The 18761-nt window shown below is 42.9% G+C and overlaps 2 protein-coding genes across 4 annotated transcripts in view; both read right to left on the bottom strand.

The window, feature by feature from the left end:
* Window positions 1-99: 99 nt before the first annotated feature.
* Window positions 100-6740, bottom strand: LOC114846331 (dnaJ homolog subfamily C member 7-like). The gene is made up of 14 exons (XM_029135223.3): window positions 6601-6740; window positions 5489-5577; window positions 5221-5345; window positions 4962-5075; window positions 3951-4025; window positions 3644-3762; window positions 3314-3467; window positions 2822-2986; window positions 2620-2711; window positions 2465-2538; window positions 2230-2376; window positions 1977-2132; window positions 1519-1593; window positions 100-1399 (listed from the first exon to the last, which is right to left on the bottom strand). Exons 1-14 carry the CDS (start codon window positions 6669-6671, stop codon window positions 1362-1364), a joined length of 1494 nt encoding a protein of 497 aa, XP_028991056.1. The 5' UTR covers window positions 6672-6740; the 3' UTR covers window positions 100-1361.
* Window positions 6741-7460: 720 nt separating this feature from the next.
* LOC114845615 (zinc finger protein 385C-like) overlaps window positions 7461-18761 on the bottom strand; it is a 29594-nt gene continuing 18293 nt past the window's right edge. For 2 of the 3 annotated variants that reach the window (XM_029133828.3, XM_029133831.3), the window contains 7 exons: window positions 12919-13073; window positions 12006-12113; window positions 10367-10550; window positions 9142-9507; window positions 8847-9061; window positions 8664-8762; window positions 7461-8556 (listed from right to left, as the gene is read on the bottom strand). In XM_029133828.3, coding sequence (XP_028989661.1) covers window positions 8326-8556; window positions 8664-8762; window positions 8847-9061; window positions 9142-9507; window positions 10367-10550; window positions 12006-12113; window positions 12919-13073 — 1358 coding nt within the window. In that variant the 3' untranslated portion in view covers window positions 7461-8325. The remainder of the gene's footprint in view (window positions 8557-8663; window positions 8763-8846; window positions 9062-9141; window positions 9508-10366; window positions 10551-12005; window positions 12114-12918; window positions 13074-18761) is intronic. The other variant, XM_029133829.3, reaches the window with a different exon arrangement.

Below are 18761 nucleotides of genomic sequence, written 5' to 3'. Positions count from 1 at the left end.
TCCAAACATAAAATCTTTGATTAACCTGTTTTTGAACAAGACTACATCTGCATGAAACATTAAAATAATTCTTTGTTCCATAAATAAGGAGTCCATTACTACAGTAAAAGAAGAATCTTTATTTCCACATTAAGAAAACGTCCTGTTAATACTGTGACATGTTTACTTTAAAAATGAAACATAAAGCAAAGACAGAATTTAAAAAAAAAAAGTTACCACCTTACTGTGAGTGCTCCTGGAAACAGGTGGAACAAGTAGGGGAGGCGTTGCACAGGCTAAACGTGCAGGAGAAGTAGGGTAAATGGTAGCTGGGTGTAAAACATGAAGATGGCATCATGACTCACGGAACGTATTTACATCTTCTATGTTTGACACGATGACTATGTACTTGCAAATCTTAATTTGCTGGCCAAAACAAAAAAGTTTGCTTCCAAGTGTAAATGATGCCTTTTGTAAATATGATGGACTTGAGTTCAGATCAGACATTCTCGTAAGGCACCACTTGAAGCACGGACAGTAGCGAATGTGTGACCAAAAAAACAGGACTGTATATTAATTGTTGCCTTAAGGGAAACGCTATCAGAGTGAATGCGATGACATGGGAAAACCTACAAATGACTTCAAAAAAAGAAAAGAAGAGAGATGAAGGATGAAACTAGCATCCCGCTGCATACAGTACAATAAATATAAATATACTGAAGGGAAGACTGAAGAAGAAAGTTTATGGACACGAAACAGTTTACATTCGAGTCAAATATACAATGCAGCATGAAGTGACGAAAAAAAACCCTGCAAGTCGATTCCATATTTGGCAGTTGAGCCAATAAAACCTGTACATACACTCACAATAGACTAGTTTAATCAGGCTGTCCTGAGATCAGTTTTGACATTAAACTTACAGAGTACATTGAGTCTTGCTCTATAGGAGACATGCTGTCCAAGTAGAACCTTAAAGACATATTTGGTCTAAAAGTAATTTACTATAATGCCAAAATGGTCAATGCACTCCTTACAACTCTTCTCCATCTGAGCCAGTTATACAGGAGTGGGCTTAATATTGTTTTAATTTTGGCGAAAGTAACATGCTCTGATCTGATTAAACTTCAATAAAAAAGTACTTATTTATCTACAATGCTAATTTATAAACTAAAGTCCATGAATTACAGTTCCTAAAGTGTGTTAGCATCAATATAAGCGGTAGATTTAAGAGTGAAGGAATAAAAAAAAAAACATAAAAAAAACAATATTGGAGAGGATTTGCAAGACACTCAGTGTCAGAAAGTGAGGACCTGGAGGTTACAGGTGGTTTCGACTTGATTTTGTCCATTGCAGGGCTGCATTTCCTTCCATGGGCTTTCACTTTAGCCAAACTGAAAAAAGAAATTTCCAGGGGCAGAGCCTTATTTGAAACAAAACAGAGGGAAAGATGAATTAATACAATGCATTTTCTCTGACAATGTTCTCCAGAATTGAGCAAAAACGTCTGTACGTGTGGAGGAAGGAGAGAGAAAAACATACCTTGATTGGATTCAAAATTAAACCCTCCACCATGGCCACCAAAGAAAGCCCTGAAGATGTTATTTGCATCAAAATCTGAAGAACAAAATGTTGTTATACATCAGCTTATTCTTGCACAGACATGCAAAAAGATTTAAAGTTTAATATTGCAACTTCATACACGACACATAACTCTTAAACATATATTCACGACCTGAATACTAAGTAAAATAATAAGCTCAAAGTCAAAATACAAAGAACGACCATTACCACAGGAACACTATCAAATGGCTGTTGACTAAACTAAAACTAAACTAAACTAGACTAAAACTCTGGCTCTTAGTCTAGCAGTTTCAGTGTCAAAGCACCCACACGATTTAAAAATCCATAGCTCAAATGTGTAAACAAACAGGAAAATACGTGTTCTTTTCCATCTTACTAATAACATAATACTAAAACATTAAAAACTGAATATTTACCTCCACCATCAAAGGTGCCATCGTCTTCTAAATCGTGACCATTATCATAACGAATCTTCTTCTTTGGATCAGAGAGCACAGTAAATGCCTCCCCAACCTCCTTGAATTTCTTTTCCTCTTCTTTCTGCACCTCCGGAGTTGCTGCACTGTGGCGGTCTAACAACATAGCACAGGTTCCAAGATAAATACCCTCAAGGACAATCATAACTGGTAAACTGATATCTGTGTGTGGGTCAAGACCGATGGGGGGTACCTGGGTGGTGCATGAGGGCTCGTTTGCGATAGGCTTTTTTGATCTCGTCCTCTGTGGCGTTCTTGCCGACCCCAAGCACCTTGTAATAATCTTTCCTCTTGCTCTTCTTTAGCTCAAGCTGTGCCGCCTTCAGCAGCTGTTTGTGATCTACAGTCAGAGCACATCCAAAGTCAAAGTCAACCTGTCTGGATATCTGAGCAGCAAGTATGTGAGCAAACGACAACACTGCACTTACCTGATGTTTTCTCTGTCTGGTAGACTTTTTCATAATCTCGCACAGCCTCCTCGTACTGCTCTGTGTCCATGTAGCTACAGGTCACACAAAAGCAATTAAATACTGCACTGTGAACAATACACACAAAATTCACCCAAACAGTCTGTATACCATACCACTGAGCTCTTCTTAAGTAGGCCTTGATGTATGTGTCATCTAGTTTGATTGCACTAGTGCAGTCTTCAATGGCTTGATTAAGTTTCTTCACCTGCCGATGTGAAAGGAGTAATGATAGGTAATGTAACGGCTCTGCAAAGCAGCTGAGAGGAAGAGAAAGGAGAGGAAACCAGCATGGAGAACATAATAGGAGTCGCTCACCTTTGCTCCTGCTGTGGCTCTGTTGCAGTAGAGTTTGGCGTTGGTCTTGATGTTGTTGGGGTCTATCGTCAGGGCTTCTGTATACAGCTGGTAGGCGGCTTCATAGTTGTTGTTCTTAAAGGCCTGGTTGCCCTCCTCCTTCTTGGCTTTTAAGGATTTGGCATTCTGATTCGAGACGACAAGCACTGCTGATTATTTTAAATATTAAAACACAGAACAAATTCAAGACCTTAAAAAAAAAAAAAAAGATTAGGGCCAAAAACTGAACAGCAGCTATTTTTTTAAATTCATGACACACCATAGCACATGAGCAGCTCAGGAAAAGTTAAATACAAAACATTTGAAAGTGTTTTGCATGCTAGCAGCCCTACACTTACTCTCCACTGGTATTTTATATTTACATCATCGTCTGTCCGTGAAGATTCTTAGTCATCTTATCATAGTAATGTTAAAACTAAAATTCCCATTACATTGTTTTACTACAGCACTTACCCTACAGGCTAGCCGGGCCTTTTCATGGTCAGGTGCCATGCGCAGAGCCTGGACAAAGAACTGTACAGCTTTATCGATGCAGTCCTCATAGTAAAGACACAGGCCTCGGACATAGAGCGCATCTGCATTTGTGGAATCCATTCGCAGTATATCGCTGGAAAAGTAACACACACTTTTAGACATTTGCATTGAAAGTCAACATGTGCATATTGAAAATGTATTTTAAAAGGAGAGTTATATAATATGGAAGAAGACCATAAAAGGGCATCTATGCAAACACTAGAAAAATAATTCACCAACATGAATTCATCCAATAAAAAAAAGGTCTACCTTGCTACAGACTGAGCTTCTGGATAGCGGCCCAGCAGAGCTAGACACTCAGCCTTGAGGATTTTAAATCGGTGGCATGCAGAGGCCAGAGCCAACGCGCGGTCCATGCAGTACACCACCTGAAATGACAGGGATCAGACACTGAATAGGCTGCACACAATCATTATTTCTATTATTCTGCTCATGACTATAACAATTTGCCCAGAGACAACAAAAAATATCAATTAAAGTTTTCAATGCTCACAAGAAACAACAACAACATCTGGTTAACCCTTATTATTGAAAATGTGAATGAGTTTAAAAAGACCTTTCTGAAATCACGCTTTTCAAATCCAAACTCCGCCATGCGTTCAAAGTCCAGAAGAGTTGTTGCATTCTTTTTCTATAACAAAACATACACAATACCATTATGGGCCATATCAAGCAACATGTGTTTGTGCAATGAGGAAAATAAGTATTTGAACACCCTGCCATTTTGCGACATAACAAACATAACACAAACATGAACTAAAAGGAAAAATCCAGAAATCACAATGTATGGTTTTTTAACACCCCATACAATTAGTAAGACTCCATCTGCCAACATGGGCAAGACCAAAGCGCTGCCCGGAGACAAAATTGTACACCTCCACAAGGCTGGAAAGGGCTACAGGGAAATTGCTAAGCAGCTTGGTGAAAAAAGCTCTGTTGTTGGAGCAATCATAAGAAAATGGAAGAAGCTAAACATGACTGTGACTTTTCCTCAAACTGGGGCTCCATGCAGGATGTCACCTTGTGGGGTCTGAGTGATCCTAAGAAAGGTGAGGAGTCAGCCCAGAACTACATGGGAGGAGCTGGTCCATGACTGAAAAAGAGCTGGGAGCACCGTTTCAAAGGTTACTGTTGGTAATACACTAAGACGTTATTGTTCAAAATTATGGATTTTATGGATTATGGAGCCAATTCTTATGGCTCTGTAAGAAGCATATCAAGGGAGCTCAAACTCTGTGTTTCTCAGCAACAGCCCAGAAACCTGACTGATCTGGAGAAGATCTGTGTGGAGGAGTGGGCCATAAATCCCTCCTGCAGCATGTGCAAACCCGGTGAAAAACTACAGGAAACGTTTGACCTCTGTAATGGCAAACAAAGGCTACTGTACCAAATATTGTACCAAATGCAAATGGTTAAAAAATTATGTCTCTCACAGTGGACATGCACCTACGATGAAAATTTCAGACCCCTTCATGATTTCTAAGTGGGAGAACTTATAGCAGGGTGTTCAAATACTTGTGTTCCTCACTGTAGACAGCCTCAAGACTGCCATTCAGGCAGCGCTAACCTCCTGTTGGGCCTCTCTGTTACTGGGCTCCCTCTCCAGGACCTTCTGAAAGCAGTGACTGGCCGCCGTGGCATTTCCCAAAGACAGATGGCACTTGCCCTCACGTAGATGCCCCTGTGGAAGAGTATGGGATACAGATACATGTTGTAAACGTCAATAATAAATCATGTCTTTGCGTTCATCCCATCTCCACTTGATGCAGTAAACAGCAAGTAGAGTTAGACATAAAGATAACTTAAAAAGGTTTGTTTAAACTGACCTTCATGAAACAGTCGTCCAATCTGACAGCCTGCTGTGAATCTTCAAGGGCTTCTCGAAAACGACTGAGCATCATGAGGGTGGCTGCTCTGTTGCCATAATAACTGGCATTTGTGGGACAATAATCTTCAAATGAGACAATAAAGTGCTTGTTAGGATCATAAATTCTGGCATTTTATTTGTCAGACTGAATAAAAAAATAAATAATAAATGAGCAAAATATGGAGATAGAAATGAAATAAATAAATATAAAATAGAGACAATCTCACCGATGGCCTTAGTGTAATAGTTGAAAGCCTCAGAGTAGTCTTTCTTGCTGTAGAATGCATTTCCTTTTTCTTTAAAGCCTTCAGCCTCACTGGGGAGAGAGCAAACAAACTAGCATTATGGAACAGGCACACGGCATAATAAAAACTATTACTAGAATATACACGTGTCTCTTTTTAACTGAGTAATTTCATGTAGATGTCACATCATTTCATGTGCAGAAAGGACTAAAAGGTACATGTGAAACTGGGACAGGCAGGCTACACGGAGCCCCGGGAGTGCTAATGCTAAACTTAGGAGTGAAGCGGACGTGCCAGAGGTTAATCGATGCACAAGAACGAGATACTTCCACAGAGAATCAGGAGAAATGGGCATTTTAACCTGCCCTATTTATAAAACACACCCAAAGTTTGCATTTTGCTGCTAACTTTCAGGGTTTTCATGGTGGTTCCGTTACTGACATTACTTCAACTATATCCAACTAAACCGACAAAGAGTCAATCATAATAACCTCAAACTTGTAAAAACCTTGGTCTCATACGTTTGTATCGTAAGAGCCGTTTGTAAAGATATTTAATCATTGGAACCTGTTCCGAGAGTTGAGTAACACCACTGGATCGTCCTACAGGGAAGCTTCTCGAAGGATGGAAACATGCTGTCAGCCAGTGTAGCTGCCTAAAACAAAACACTGTACTAGTGTTTAAATTTTGAAATAAGTTTAACAAGCTAATGAACCGCCGGCAACGTCAGACTGTTTAAGACACAATGGGACTTAGGCAGCGTTGTTTGGAGCTCAGCATGTGTCAGAAAAAGCCGACGACCTCAGGATAACACTCACTGTCAAACAATGGATGCTAAAACGCCAGATGCCAACTGTGAGTGAGTGTATGTGTTAATTCCACAAACCGGTGTTTAACTTAAATCATCTATACTACACTATGAGTAGCTAATAAACCTTTAGCACAGCACGCCCTAGCATGTCGGTTAGCATGTACCGGGTTAGCCTTGCTCCTGTTTGCGAGCCTTGTCATCTAACACCGACTGGCTCTAGCTCGGTTGTCTTTACACGGCACTCGGGGCACAATATAAAAACACCCGACACGAGTATATTTACCGTTCCAGCTCGTCCTGATTACGGATTTGAGACTCCGCTTCCACCGGCACGTCGATGTCAACAGCCGCCATTTTTTCTGGAAAGGACGAACGAGAGCAAACGTCACTTCCGTCTTCTCTTTTTTTTTGTAGGGCATGAAAAACTAGGTCACAAATATACTGAAAGACTATAGAACATATATGTTTATATATCTGTTTGTATCCCAGAAGTATGAATTATATTATATTAGAGCAAGTTTATTTCACATGTATTTATTAGTGGATGTCCCTACATCCTCTGCACACTCCTCAGATTAAAAGCAACATTAAACACATAAACGTGTATATTTTGTTATTTAAAATGGAACGATAAGCAAAGCACAGTAATAAACTGTAAACCTGCAACCACGAAAGGCTGACCAGCCTCGACCCCGTCATTTGCCAACGACCACTAGATGTCACTAGAATAGCACAATGTAGTGACTCAATTCTGATTGTTTTCAACCACTGCTGTTTACCTCCGCCAACTTGCCCATTCCTTATTTAGGACATGAGACTGATGATCATCACCGTCATGTTTCTAAAACGAGGTTTCTTCGGGGACTGATCATCCAAGTTCACGTCATACCCCATGTTTGCGCTTTTAGATGAATGGTGCTACCAGAATTCAAATGTTACCGTGTACGCTGATGATATTCACTGACCTTTAAGCAAACAATGTTAATCGAGCATATTTACTGAAAAAACTGAGTCGTAAAAAGTCAAGTCTACAGGAAGAAACAGACACCTGTGTACAAACAGTGCTATTTATAAGCTTACGTAAAATACAGTATTAACACAAACATTTACATTATTGCAATTGATGCACAGAAACACTAGTCGTTGATTTTACCAGATGACACTTTAATAATACATATTGCTTAGGATGGTTCAGCACTATTGATGGGAGAAATATCTTTGTCTTAAATGAAAGCACATAGTGTTAAATACAAATCTATAAAAAATAACAGATTGATTAAAGATGTCAAAGACACAAATATTTTAGCTCACAACACACATCAGCCTGCTCCCCATATTGCACAAACAGCGTCAAGCTGCTTCAGAATCTTAGCTTACTTATTTTAATCTAACTTTTAATCACCTGAAGAACCTTTAATAATGGCTTGTGTCAAAGTAAAGCAAGTTTAAAATGTCCTATGTTTAAATTAAATCAGCTTATTATAAGCATCTCCATAGTGTCCTTGGCTCGATATACGGGTGGTTGATTGTTACCTCCAAAGAAAATGCTTGTATATGTTAATCAGACGTACATTTATTTCAAAGTATGGCCTCATGAATCGGGTGTGTAAATGAAAGCAGCTAGTTTTATCTTAGATTAACACTCAGGGTTTTCTCTAACTTTGCTTATAAAAACTAAAGCAGAAATAGAGAATTGAGAATAGAGAATTTGGCAACAAACACTTAGTAACATGATTACACCCTACTACTACAGCTGTTATATATAAAACTAAAAGTTGCTTGACATTATGGCTTCCGGAGGGGTCCAGACCCCTGGGAACAATACAGCTGAGAGGTGGTTCTTATTTTAATCCACTCCAAAGGATTGTGCATACTGTTATACATGCCTATCTTGCATTGCAGGTACACTGCAGTGTCCTGCAGCCGCTCAGAGGGTCCCCTGTTTGACCAGCTTTGGCTGGGATGCGTCCGTTCCACTATTAATCCTGCAGTCGGGTGTCATTCTCTGTTAGTATGGAGAGAAGATGATGGGTGCATGTGTAGCTCGCAGGGGTCCGGGAGCAGGCCTGAAGAGTGTGGGGCTGATCAGGGGACCCTGGATGATGGCCGCGGGCCCATGTGGCAGCTGTAGTGCCAGCGGTCCAGATGCCATAGTGCACAAAGCAGCTGGATTGATGGGGCCGCTGAGGAACCCTGCCGGCAGGGCTTTGGAAAGCTGCTTCTGAAGGGCCAGTTTCGTCTGAAGCCAAAGACAAGGGGCATATTAGGACTCTAGAAGTACTATAAAACACAAAAGCAAACATTTAAAGCAAATGGCAGAAAAAGAAATGGGTGAAAAACACTCACCGCTAACACAGCACTGGGCTGCAGTTTATTATAGGGGGTGAACTTCGCCTTGACAGGCTTCCCAGCCAAACGCTCTTTGTGTCTCCTGCTGTTCATGTGCTGAGATACAGAAGACAGATTCAGCCAGGACTCACTCACAACGCAGAGACAGCTGAGTTGATGATGCTAAAAATCCCCAAACACCTGCTTCAGCTGGGTCTCGGAGTTGACGGACACCTGGCACAGCTCACAGTGGAAGGGCTGGTTGGACGCGCCCGCCGCCGCTCGCGTTTTGCTGCCCTTGCGCTGCTTCAGGCGACAGGGGGCCCTCGGCGGCGCCGTCGCCCTGACCCGGCGCTGCGGCTGGCTGCTGCTGCTGCTGCTGCTGTGACCGTCCAGCATCTGTTTGTGCTTGGAGCCTGGGAGCAAAAGCCAGAATGAGGATCTACCAAACGGAATATTAGCCGAGGCGATGAGGCGCGAGAGTCGCTGTACGCACCGCTACAGTGAGCGTCCAACTGGGAGCTAGAATTGACTGTGACTTTGCACGTGGGACAGTGGAGGGGCTGTTTGTGATTGTTTTTGGCCTCCTTAACATCTTCCACTATCCCCTCCTCCTCCTCACCTCCCGTGGAGCCTCCCTGAGGGTCGGGCTGTGGGGCCGAGCTGCACCCTTCCACAGATGGGCTGTCTGAGGGTTGATGGCAGGGCTGAGAGCCTGGGCCGATCTGTGGGGGGGGCTGGGAGGAGCGCAGCGAGGGGTAAGACTCTGTGGATGTGGCTTGCGAGGCGGGAGGGGGCGCCGGAGAGGTCCCCTGGCCATTTTCTAGCGGACGCTGCTCGGGTCGGGAAGAGGTGCTTGGTCCTAGAGATAACAGACATGTGCAGACGCGTTTAAAGCACATACAGTAGCATTTTATCATTTCAGCTTTACTCATCTATCGCCTGTTTTGTTTCCCATTTCAATTGCTCTGCATCTGTCGTTTGTTCTCTCTCTCTCTCTCTTGCTCTCTCTCTCTCACCGTCAATCAACAACCATGGCAACCGCTGAATGTAACAAGCTCATCATTATGTGCTTAGGGGGAAATTGATAGGTGCGGGAACAGGGAACAAAATGGTGGGGGAGGGGGTCAACGCTGAAAAGGAAACTGCACAGAGAACAGAAAAGAAGATGGTGGCGGCTTCGCAGGCAGAGAGGGAAGAGACAAAGAATAGAAGGAATCGTTAGTCGAGTTGGTTTTTGGACAGGAGCCGAGACAGGAGACACTAATTTATGAGTATTCTTGCCTCATCTGCTGCCGTTGAGTCCGATTTAGCCAAAAATCAGAGAGGCGTCACACTGCTGTCCTGTCCTACATCATTTCCCACAGATTTTGACACGTCCATTAGCAAAGTGCCAGCACAGTTCGTAATCGAAGCATAAACTTAAAGTGGGAGTTGTGTTGAGCTGCCGTTTCTCTACAAGCGAAAAAAAAGATGTAACATCAGCGCTCGTTTCGTCAGACGTCTCCTCTGTGTGAGAGCTTTAAGGCCTCTCATCTCACCCAATGTCTTTGCTTGATGGGAGTAATTACCTATCTGACAGAGTCAATGATAGCAGGACAGGTAACAGCTGGTAATTATCCAGCTGAGTGGCAGCTACCAAGCCTTAGAGCTTATGTCTCTTCAATTACCACTAATTACTCATGGATGAAGTGTGTGTGTGGGTTAAATCGCATTTTTACCTTTCTTCTCCTTCAACTGGGAGTCTGTTGGCACGGTTTCCTCTCCGCCGATGCCTCGCTCTCTGCCGCGCTCCTTCCCTGACGTGGACGGGCCGTGCCCGCTCTTGTGCCGGTTCCTCTGTGTCTCCAAGGCTTTCAGCTTGCGAGCATGCTTGTGACCTTTGTAATGGGCTTCAGCCTGGGTCTGGCCATCACACACACACACACACACACACACACACACACACACACACACACACACACACACACACACACACACACACACACACACACACACACACACACACACACACAGGGTAAGGGCATGACATAAGCACACTGCACCAGCTCCACGCGTTCCATCTCTTTAGCTTTATTTGCTTCCATGAAGTTGCCTCAGAGAAAGTCCCATCACAAATCACCGCTTTGATCGTCATCAATGTCGCCGCGGCTTCAACCAGACTCACGTCTCGTGAACTCCCCACTGATTTGCTCGGACACAAATGGCTCGTGTCCGTTCCACAGCGACACAAAATGACCTCTGTGCCCCCCCCCGTGAGAAAGATAACACATCTGTGGCAGCGTGGCGACAGACGCATGCAGATTTATGATCCCCAAAAATGGGAGACATGCTCCGACGAGGAAGATCAGCTTCCAGTAAGTTGAAATTGAATCAACTGAAGCCAAACACATTTGTGGGGTAATTCAAACATGCATTAACATTTCCACAAACCCATCAAATCTATACATTTTACATGCATCCATTACCTTTAGGAAAACAAACAGCAATAAAGGGAGACTCGATCCCATTCTTGTTTTAGGATTAAAGCCTGCTGTACAAAAAGAAAGGGCACCGCTGGGGGTCAAAGTGTGGAATGGGGAATATAGGTCAGGAAAAGGGTGCAGGACCCCTTTGGCTACTCTGTGTTAAATGTAAGTGCACAATAAGCATTCGACATGATTAGCATGACCTAGTGTGGTCAGAGTAAATGTGAACTGCTGTATAAATTCACACACCACTGACTCTATGCAGCTCAGAACATCTGGTCTGCAGCAGAAGAACAATACAACACAGCGGAGTGACAGCAGTGTGAAGTGTAAACACAGTGTTGCTATTTAATATTTTAAACTGCTAGAATTGCTAATGTAAATCCATTTGAACATCCACCAGATATGAGCCGCGATTACATTTATCTGCTGCTATGTTTCTGGCCCCCTGACAAACTCCCCTTGGCCAAGTTCCCAGGCTTGTTACTGCTGACGGGTGGTACACACTGGATTCTTACAGATCCAGCTGCTATATGCTATATGTGCATGTGAGGAGCCCGAAGCTGAAAGCCATGAGTCATAAATCTAAATACAGTGACAATAGATGAATAGAACAGGGCAAATGGAACGATCGCAGTCACATTTTGACTATTGGAAAAGAAGAAGGAAAAGGTAAAAGAAGTTTTTTTACAATGTTACAATATTCATCATGTGAATTTAAACTTTATGGAATAACAAACGATATCCCATGATTTAGTTCTATAAATTAACTGAAGGCTCAATGATAGTTTTCCACTTTCCTGCAGTGACTTAAGCTGATCTTCAGTCTTCAGTCTTATTTATCCACAGAATCAACTGGTTTGTCTCTGGCATCAGTCACGGTCTGACTTACGGTGGAGTTGAAGCGCAGGTGACAGATGTTACAGGAGATGATGGCTTTCTTCTTGGGTGGAGCCATGCCAAAGGTGTGGTTGATCACGGCCTTCTGCACCGGGTCCATCTGCGAGAAGAAAGGTTAGCCCTCAACCCCTGGATTTCTTTAGGAGCTTTTCAAGGTGGATTTTAATAATAAAGTCAACTAGCCCTTGCACATCTGGGGCAGGGCATTTATCACACAACTCACAATTAATCCTTGAATGAATACACATGAACAGATTTAATGTTTCTACCAGAGCAGGTGTGTGCTGGTTTCAACGTTAGCTTTATAAGGACATCCTGTTATTGAACAGATTGTGGTGGGGTGATATGTGGGTTATTCTTCACAGAATATAATGAGAGATGTGTGTATTTGTTGCAAATAAATGTGGCAATATGTAGTTCAATTTGCACCATGAAAGCAAACATTTAGTTTTTCTAGTCACATATTTGGTTTAGGTGTCAGACAGGAAACATCTCCAGGCCTCCCACATTCCTTATACATTTCATTAAGGGTTTGAGCTAAATGTAGATTATGGAAATCTGGATTTTTATCATTTGCAGCCAGACAAAACATGCCTGTGTGAGTGAGTGAGTGAGTAAGTATATATTTGGTAGTTTTCCATCCCATTTTTCCTCACTGGTTGAAGCCAAATACTATTCCGAACCTACAAACGCAACCCTGATACAATATTTATATTCGCTATGTAAAGTGGCCACAAAGTCCTCTTTTAGAGTAAAATAAAGTTTCTATTCCAGTTGTTTCACTTAAATTAGTAAAATTGTTAACAAATAAATTAAATTATACATAAATGAGCTTATGGAAGTCTGAAGGCATTAATTGTTCCATTGTGTGAAGGAGGTTTCTACCACGTGAGCCTCTAACTCACCGTGTTGAAATTGGGGAACAGGCTGAGTGGCGAGGAGCCGTTGAGCCTGAGAGGCAGGAAGTGCTCGAGCTGGGTGTGAGCCTGCGGCTGGAAGGCTCGGGCCGGCAGAGGCAGGGAACCCAGGAGCGGGTGGACCTGGCTCTGTGACAATGCCCCTACAGTGGAGACAAAATAAATATGACTGTGACAACCATTTGCTGCACTTGTATAATTATAGAAAGGTAGAAAATCCTGCCTTCCTCGTTGTCAGTTGAAGCAGCGGCCTGTTTGGATGAATCAGTGACGCCTTAATGACCTCAGTAATAACAGGCATAAGGAATCAGAGCCTCTGTGTGGCCTTTTCCCTCTTTAAAAGCCCATAGTTCATCATGACAAATGTGTCTGGCCTTTAAACACAAGTCCAGTGGGTGTGACTGTGAGGTTTAAATCAGTAACACATTTCAGAGCCAGCAATTAAACACAGGGGTGAAGGGGATCTGACACTATATTGTCTGAAATGTTCCCCCACAAAATCTCCTTTCACGTCCTGTTAACTCGATCTGAATAATATCATGCTCGCGCTTTACTGACCTTTGTCTAGACCCAAACTCACATTAACATGCGACAGCATCTTATGTAAGACACACTGAACGCCCTGCTGCTGCTTTAAAGGTTATATGAGCACACCTGTAAGAATAAAAGTGTTTTATTCACATGTTATTTTTGAGTGAGAGTAAAATATCAAGGTATTTTTCTGGGGGAAGACAGAGCTCGATGCAGCGTGGATGATAATTTGACGGTGGTGTGGGTGCAGGTTAGGATGGAAAATGTCAAGAGGAGCGTGATGAGACGGCTGAAGGGAGCATTGGCATGTAGGTGGAGACTTCTGCATAAAGCCGCTGAATGTAATTGACTGATGAAGCCAGAAGTATTAACATGCCAGATGACAACTGGAGGATGAAGAGAGATGAGTCACTAATGTGGAACCCACAGTGTGCGTGCTTAGCTAGAGGAAAATAAACCTCTTAGACTGAAATGAAATGATCACACCTACTGTAATAATTAAACATAACTAAGGCATAAGGCAGCTGTTGTGACTAATCAGAGAACAAACAGTAGAAAAGGTAAAAGAAGCATTACACATGCAGAACATGCTTGAAGGAAATGTTCTAGAGGGAATGCTTAATACGTGCACATGATTTAGGAAGTCATAAAAGCCCGGGTTAACCTCAGACAATCAGCGCTTCACACTCACAAAACAGACCGAAACTAATTTACCAAAGCAAAAGTGCCCGACTGCCGCAGCGAAAAGGCAAACAGGAAGCAAATTGAAATTCTAGCCAGTCAAAAGGCATGAATGGAAATTGTCAGGTATCTCTTCGTAACAGAGAAAATAAGGACGTGATTAAAATAGAGAGAATCGCTGCAGTAACATGGAGAAAGGGCCCAAAGACTAAAGACTGATTAAAATAAAGATGAAGTGAAGGAAATGTAAGCTTCAATTCATTAACTCATTGTTATTCTTCACCAAATTCATTAACATGGGTATTATTAATATTACTTTGCTCTAACATTCAGGGCACTGTGTGTTTTCAGGGCATCAGGGCAGAACTGTGCTGGTTCTGATTCTTTCTGTGGACAGATCTCCCTTGAAAACACAGAAGCACACAGACAGAAATCACGTTCGCTGATTTGATCTGGTTTCTCATAAATTCCCATTTCATTTAAATGCTCCACCAGGACCACCGACGCCAGTAAAGCGCACTGAGTTGCGCTGAACAGAGTCGAAGGCTAACGACGGAGGCGAGAGTCAGAGAAACGCGAGCAACAGGCAGATGAGAGACGCGTCTCCCTCCACTCGGCCGACGCTTAATCTGCCCTTCAGCGCCACTTTTGGGGGACATCGATTCCCACTCCTACACAAATCGGAAATTGATCTCATTAATCTCCTACGCACAAATTCACAAAACACAGCAGGCCGAGACATTTAATTAACTGCATTTTGCACAGAACAAACCCGAAACTGGCATCATGGGTGAGAATTTGTCCAACATCATGTGGACCTTATGACAGGACAGATGCTGAAGATCCTCGTCTGCCTCCACACAATGATGCACAGTACTGTTAACATTTATGGGTTGTTATTTAGGGTCAGACATCACTCCAGAACGCAAGATCATGACCTCAATTACTGCACCCAAAACCTAAAATTAAAGTAGTCTGATCCGTATTCAGTAAGGTGGCGTTTTCATGAAGCCTGGGCATGTAGGTCACAGCAACCAAGCTCCCGTATCGAGAAGGAGAAAAGATTAGGAGCTGCAGAAATTATAACACATTGAAGGAGCCGGGGAGAGAGATAATCTCTATTATTTCCAGTATTAGTTTCTGGATGACTCAACATCACAGTAACCAGAGGGGGAGAAATGGCATATTTTCATGAAGGGTAAAAAAAAAAAGGGGGGGTGGGGGTGGGGGTTGAGATGCTTTCATAGCAGGGAAGCAGAGCAGCCAACGTATCAGAGGCGAAGATGCTCTGGCTCTTTTCAGGGTGATTTTCTGGGATGGAGCTCTCGTGTCTTCACTCTGAACCAACATGGCGACACGGTGGAGTGGAGCTCCTGACTCCAGCGATGAAGAATGAAAATCCCACTCACTCAATCGCTAACTAACATTAATTTGGCCATTTGCAGAATAGAACAGAGTCACACAAAAAGGATTTATTCAAACGGTGAGGTGTGCAGCGCTCGTCTGACTGCGGTACCTGCAAAACACGGTGTCAGAATGAAATGGGTCCGCCCCCCCCCCCCCCCCCCCATAATGGCTTAAAGCGCGCAGCTTTTCTGAGTCATAAAACAGAAGTGGTTCGTTCACACAACAGGCAGCGAACGCAGCATTTACCGCGAGCTCTGGAGGATGAATTAGCGTCCATTAAAACCCCGTCCGATGGAAACAAAAAAGGTGGCGAGCGATGGCCCTCATTTCCTGCCGCCGCCTCGCTGCGTGCCCGTTAAAACCATCATCTTTATTGTGACGGGGTGCATTTAGGCCACGACCGGCAGCCAACAGGCCAACGCTGCCGCCGCTCAGAGCCTGTACCTGCTCCCCGTGGTGGTCTGTCCCACTTTAAACCCGAGCTCCGTGGGCCCATTTTCACCCCAGGCGCCGTTCATTTCTATTCAAGGTGAAATCCAGGACTTCTGCTCAAAGAAAACACCGTGGTGGTGAGAGACTAAAAGCAACTGATCCTCCACCAAACGTGAAGCATTTTAATTGGTTGTAAAAAAACAAACAAACAAATGAATTAAGATTTCAATTAAACAAATGCCTAACTTTGAAGAAGCTACTTTTACTCCTTTAAAGACCGATAAGCACATGATGCAAAAGGCCTTCAACGTCTGCGAATGCAACTTTTTGCAAGGTGGATAGAGAGGATAAACAAACAGCGAGGAGATAAAGCTGATCTGCAGGGAAATGAGCACAAATGCATTATCGGCGCCGCTCCGATAAAGCGGCGTTGGCTGTGCTTTGTTTCCTTTGCTGAGCCTTTGCCCTTTGATAGCGTTCCGCACGCCTTTATCAAGCACACTTAATATAAATTGCCACCATCTGCCTGAACCGAGATAAGCCCGAGTTCAATCGGAGATGCTGAACGCCGGTCGACAGATGTGCGGCACTTACTGGTATTTAAAGTCTGTGTGCAGCCTCACCCGCCCCGTGAACTTAATAATTAGCAGCTCAGTCTTTACGCTCCCCCTCCGAGACGCAGGAACGCTGGCGCTCTGCCTGATGAAGACAGCCTGAAAGGTTGCAGCTTCAGAGCGGAGGATCACCGGATCTCTGCTTATGGAAAAGCAACATTACAGTACAGAGGTCACCGATAGGTCACACGAAGGCACGACCCACTTCCAAAGGATTCAGATACATGTGAGTGAGTGGAAACAAAATCACAAACACATTTACTTCATCAACACTAATCGAAGGCACTCAACATTTTTCAGGTACCGTCAATAGCAGCTGCATATTTCAGCCGTTTTTGCGTTTTCTGCTTGGTTTTCGAGGCACGTAACTCGATTTAGAGGCACAATATTTTCATTCACGTCAGCATTTCAGCCAAACAAAAAAACAAAAAAAAAACTAAGTGTGAGCGCCTTCTGCTGACAGGATGTGTAGCAGCGTGCGGGTGCCTGTGTTCGGGTGTTTATCTTAACGTGGAGCGTGAGCAACGGCAGACCTCAGTTGTCTGTCACCGCTCCAAAGAGATTAACTCCGAAAGGAAGGAGAAAATATCCTCAGTCGCCAGCAGGAGGTAGAAACGCTGAAAAAGGTGAGAGTTAGAAATAGTTCTGGGTGTTTTATAGTGCAGACGCTTCACAGACTCTCTATCCTCGGTCACAGCTTCAAAGTCGTCACGCCAGAATAAATGGAGCATCACTTGACAACTCACAGCCACAAGGACAAGGGGAAAACGGGAAGTATTTTAATTGAACTAAAAGCAGAAGATGGTGAATTCCTCCTCATCACTTGTGTTGTTTTGGTAGTTTTGTAGTATTTCATGCATGAACTGGTCACCTTGTTGGGTTCAGGTCCAATGAACTGGTCCACATTTCAGAGATGTGAAAATGAAGTTAATGCTGTTTTAAAGGATGCTTAGCTGATGCACAAGCAGCTTTCACCTCTACACTGTTTTCTTTATGGGATCCATTATAGACCTTATGATTGAGCTGTGCAGAGGTCGACCAGCTGTCAACAGAGGGGTGTGTGTGTGTGTGTGTGTGTGTGTGTGTGTGTGTGTGTGTGTGTGTGTACGAGAGTCAAATTAGAAAACTGTTTTCCATCCAAACAATGCCTATTCATGCTGTCAATCCCTTAAAACTCCTATCTAGCAATGACTGAATGTGGTTTTATCCTGCAACGTATTGTGAGAAATAAAGAATCAGACTCACGGGACTAGGATTGTGTCATGCTGGATTGCAGCAGATCCTCATCAACACATCTTCAGGCCCCATGATCCCTTGGCAGATCTTCAAAATAATAAATTCACAGCGTGCTGCTATGACATTAGATTTACTTTGGAGCAGGTTTTGAGTCACTACTGATGAACTAAAAAAAAAATCCACTGAATATATCTCCATCTTCTAACAGCTTGTGACGCTTCCTAATTCAAGTTTGCCACTATCGAGACGCTTCCCACAGATTCACATTAAACAGCCCACACGCGGGATCGTTCAAGCACATCCAGAAATGATGAAACACACAGCCACATCCTTTTCACTGCTGAGATCCCAATCAGAAAATTAAGCAAACACTATCTCAAGACCGACCTTGTTTCATTTTCACATCAGAATGAACCAGATTCCATCAAACCTCCACTTAAGACGTCGCTCTTTACTCTCTAATTTAATAGTAAAATACTGTATTATAATAATAATAATAATAATAAAAAACTGTGACATCATCAAGTTGTTCTTCTTTTGAATTAAGATGAAGATGGCATTTAATTATTAATTCAATCTCTTCTCAAATATCATCTGCAGTATCAGTATATGCTATTAAAACCATACTCATTAGCCTTTGATTAGCATCATCTCTTATGTCCACTCTTGGGTTGTGAATATGAGACCCAGCAGGAAAATGAATGGACTCATGGACTTCAGGCTATACTGGTTTAGAGAAACATTTCCATAACATAACAAGCAAAGGTGAATCTCTCTCTCTCTCTCGCCCACAGAAGCCAGATTAATGTCTCATAGCTAATATGATGCCTCATAAAGTATCACACTTAATTTGCTTGGTTCTGTTATAGAGATGTTCAGAAAACTATTTAGAAGGAAAAGTTAAGTGTAAAACTACATCAACCATTTTAT

The sequence above is a fragment of the Betta splendens genome, chromosome 19, assembly GCF_900634795.4.
Source record: "Betta splendens chromosome 19, fBetSpl5.4, whole genome shotgun sequence".
Lineage (NCBI taxonomy): Eukaryota > Metazoa > Chordata > Actinopteri > Anabantiformes > Osphronemidae > Betta > Betta splendens.
The sequence above is the reverse complement of the archived record's forward strand: the minus strand, read 5'-3'. Positions and strand labels throughout refer to the sequence as shown.

Bases quoted from the DNA above. Each gene is read 5' to 3' on its own strand.
- LOC114846331 (XM_029135223.3), bottom strand. From the start codon at position 6,671: ATGGCGGCTGTTGACATCGACGTGCCGGTGGAAGCGGAGTCTCAAATC. The intron at 3,763-3,950 runs GTCTTTTTAAAC...CTGTCATTTCAG, and splicing joins AAAAGCGTGATTTCAGAAAG to GTGGTGTACTGCATGGACCG. The intron at 2,539-2,619 runs GTATGGTATACA...TGTGACCTGTAG, and splicing joins TACTTAAGAAGAGCTCAGTG to CTACATGGACACAGAGCAGT.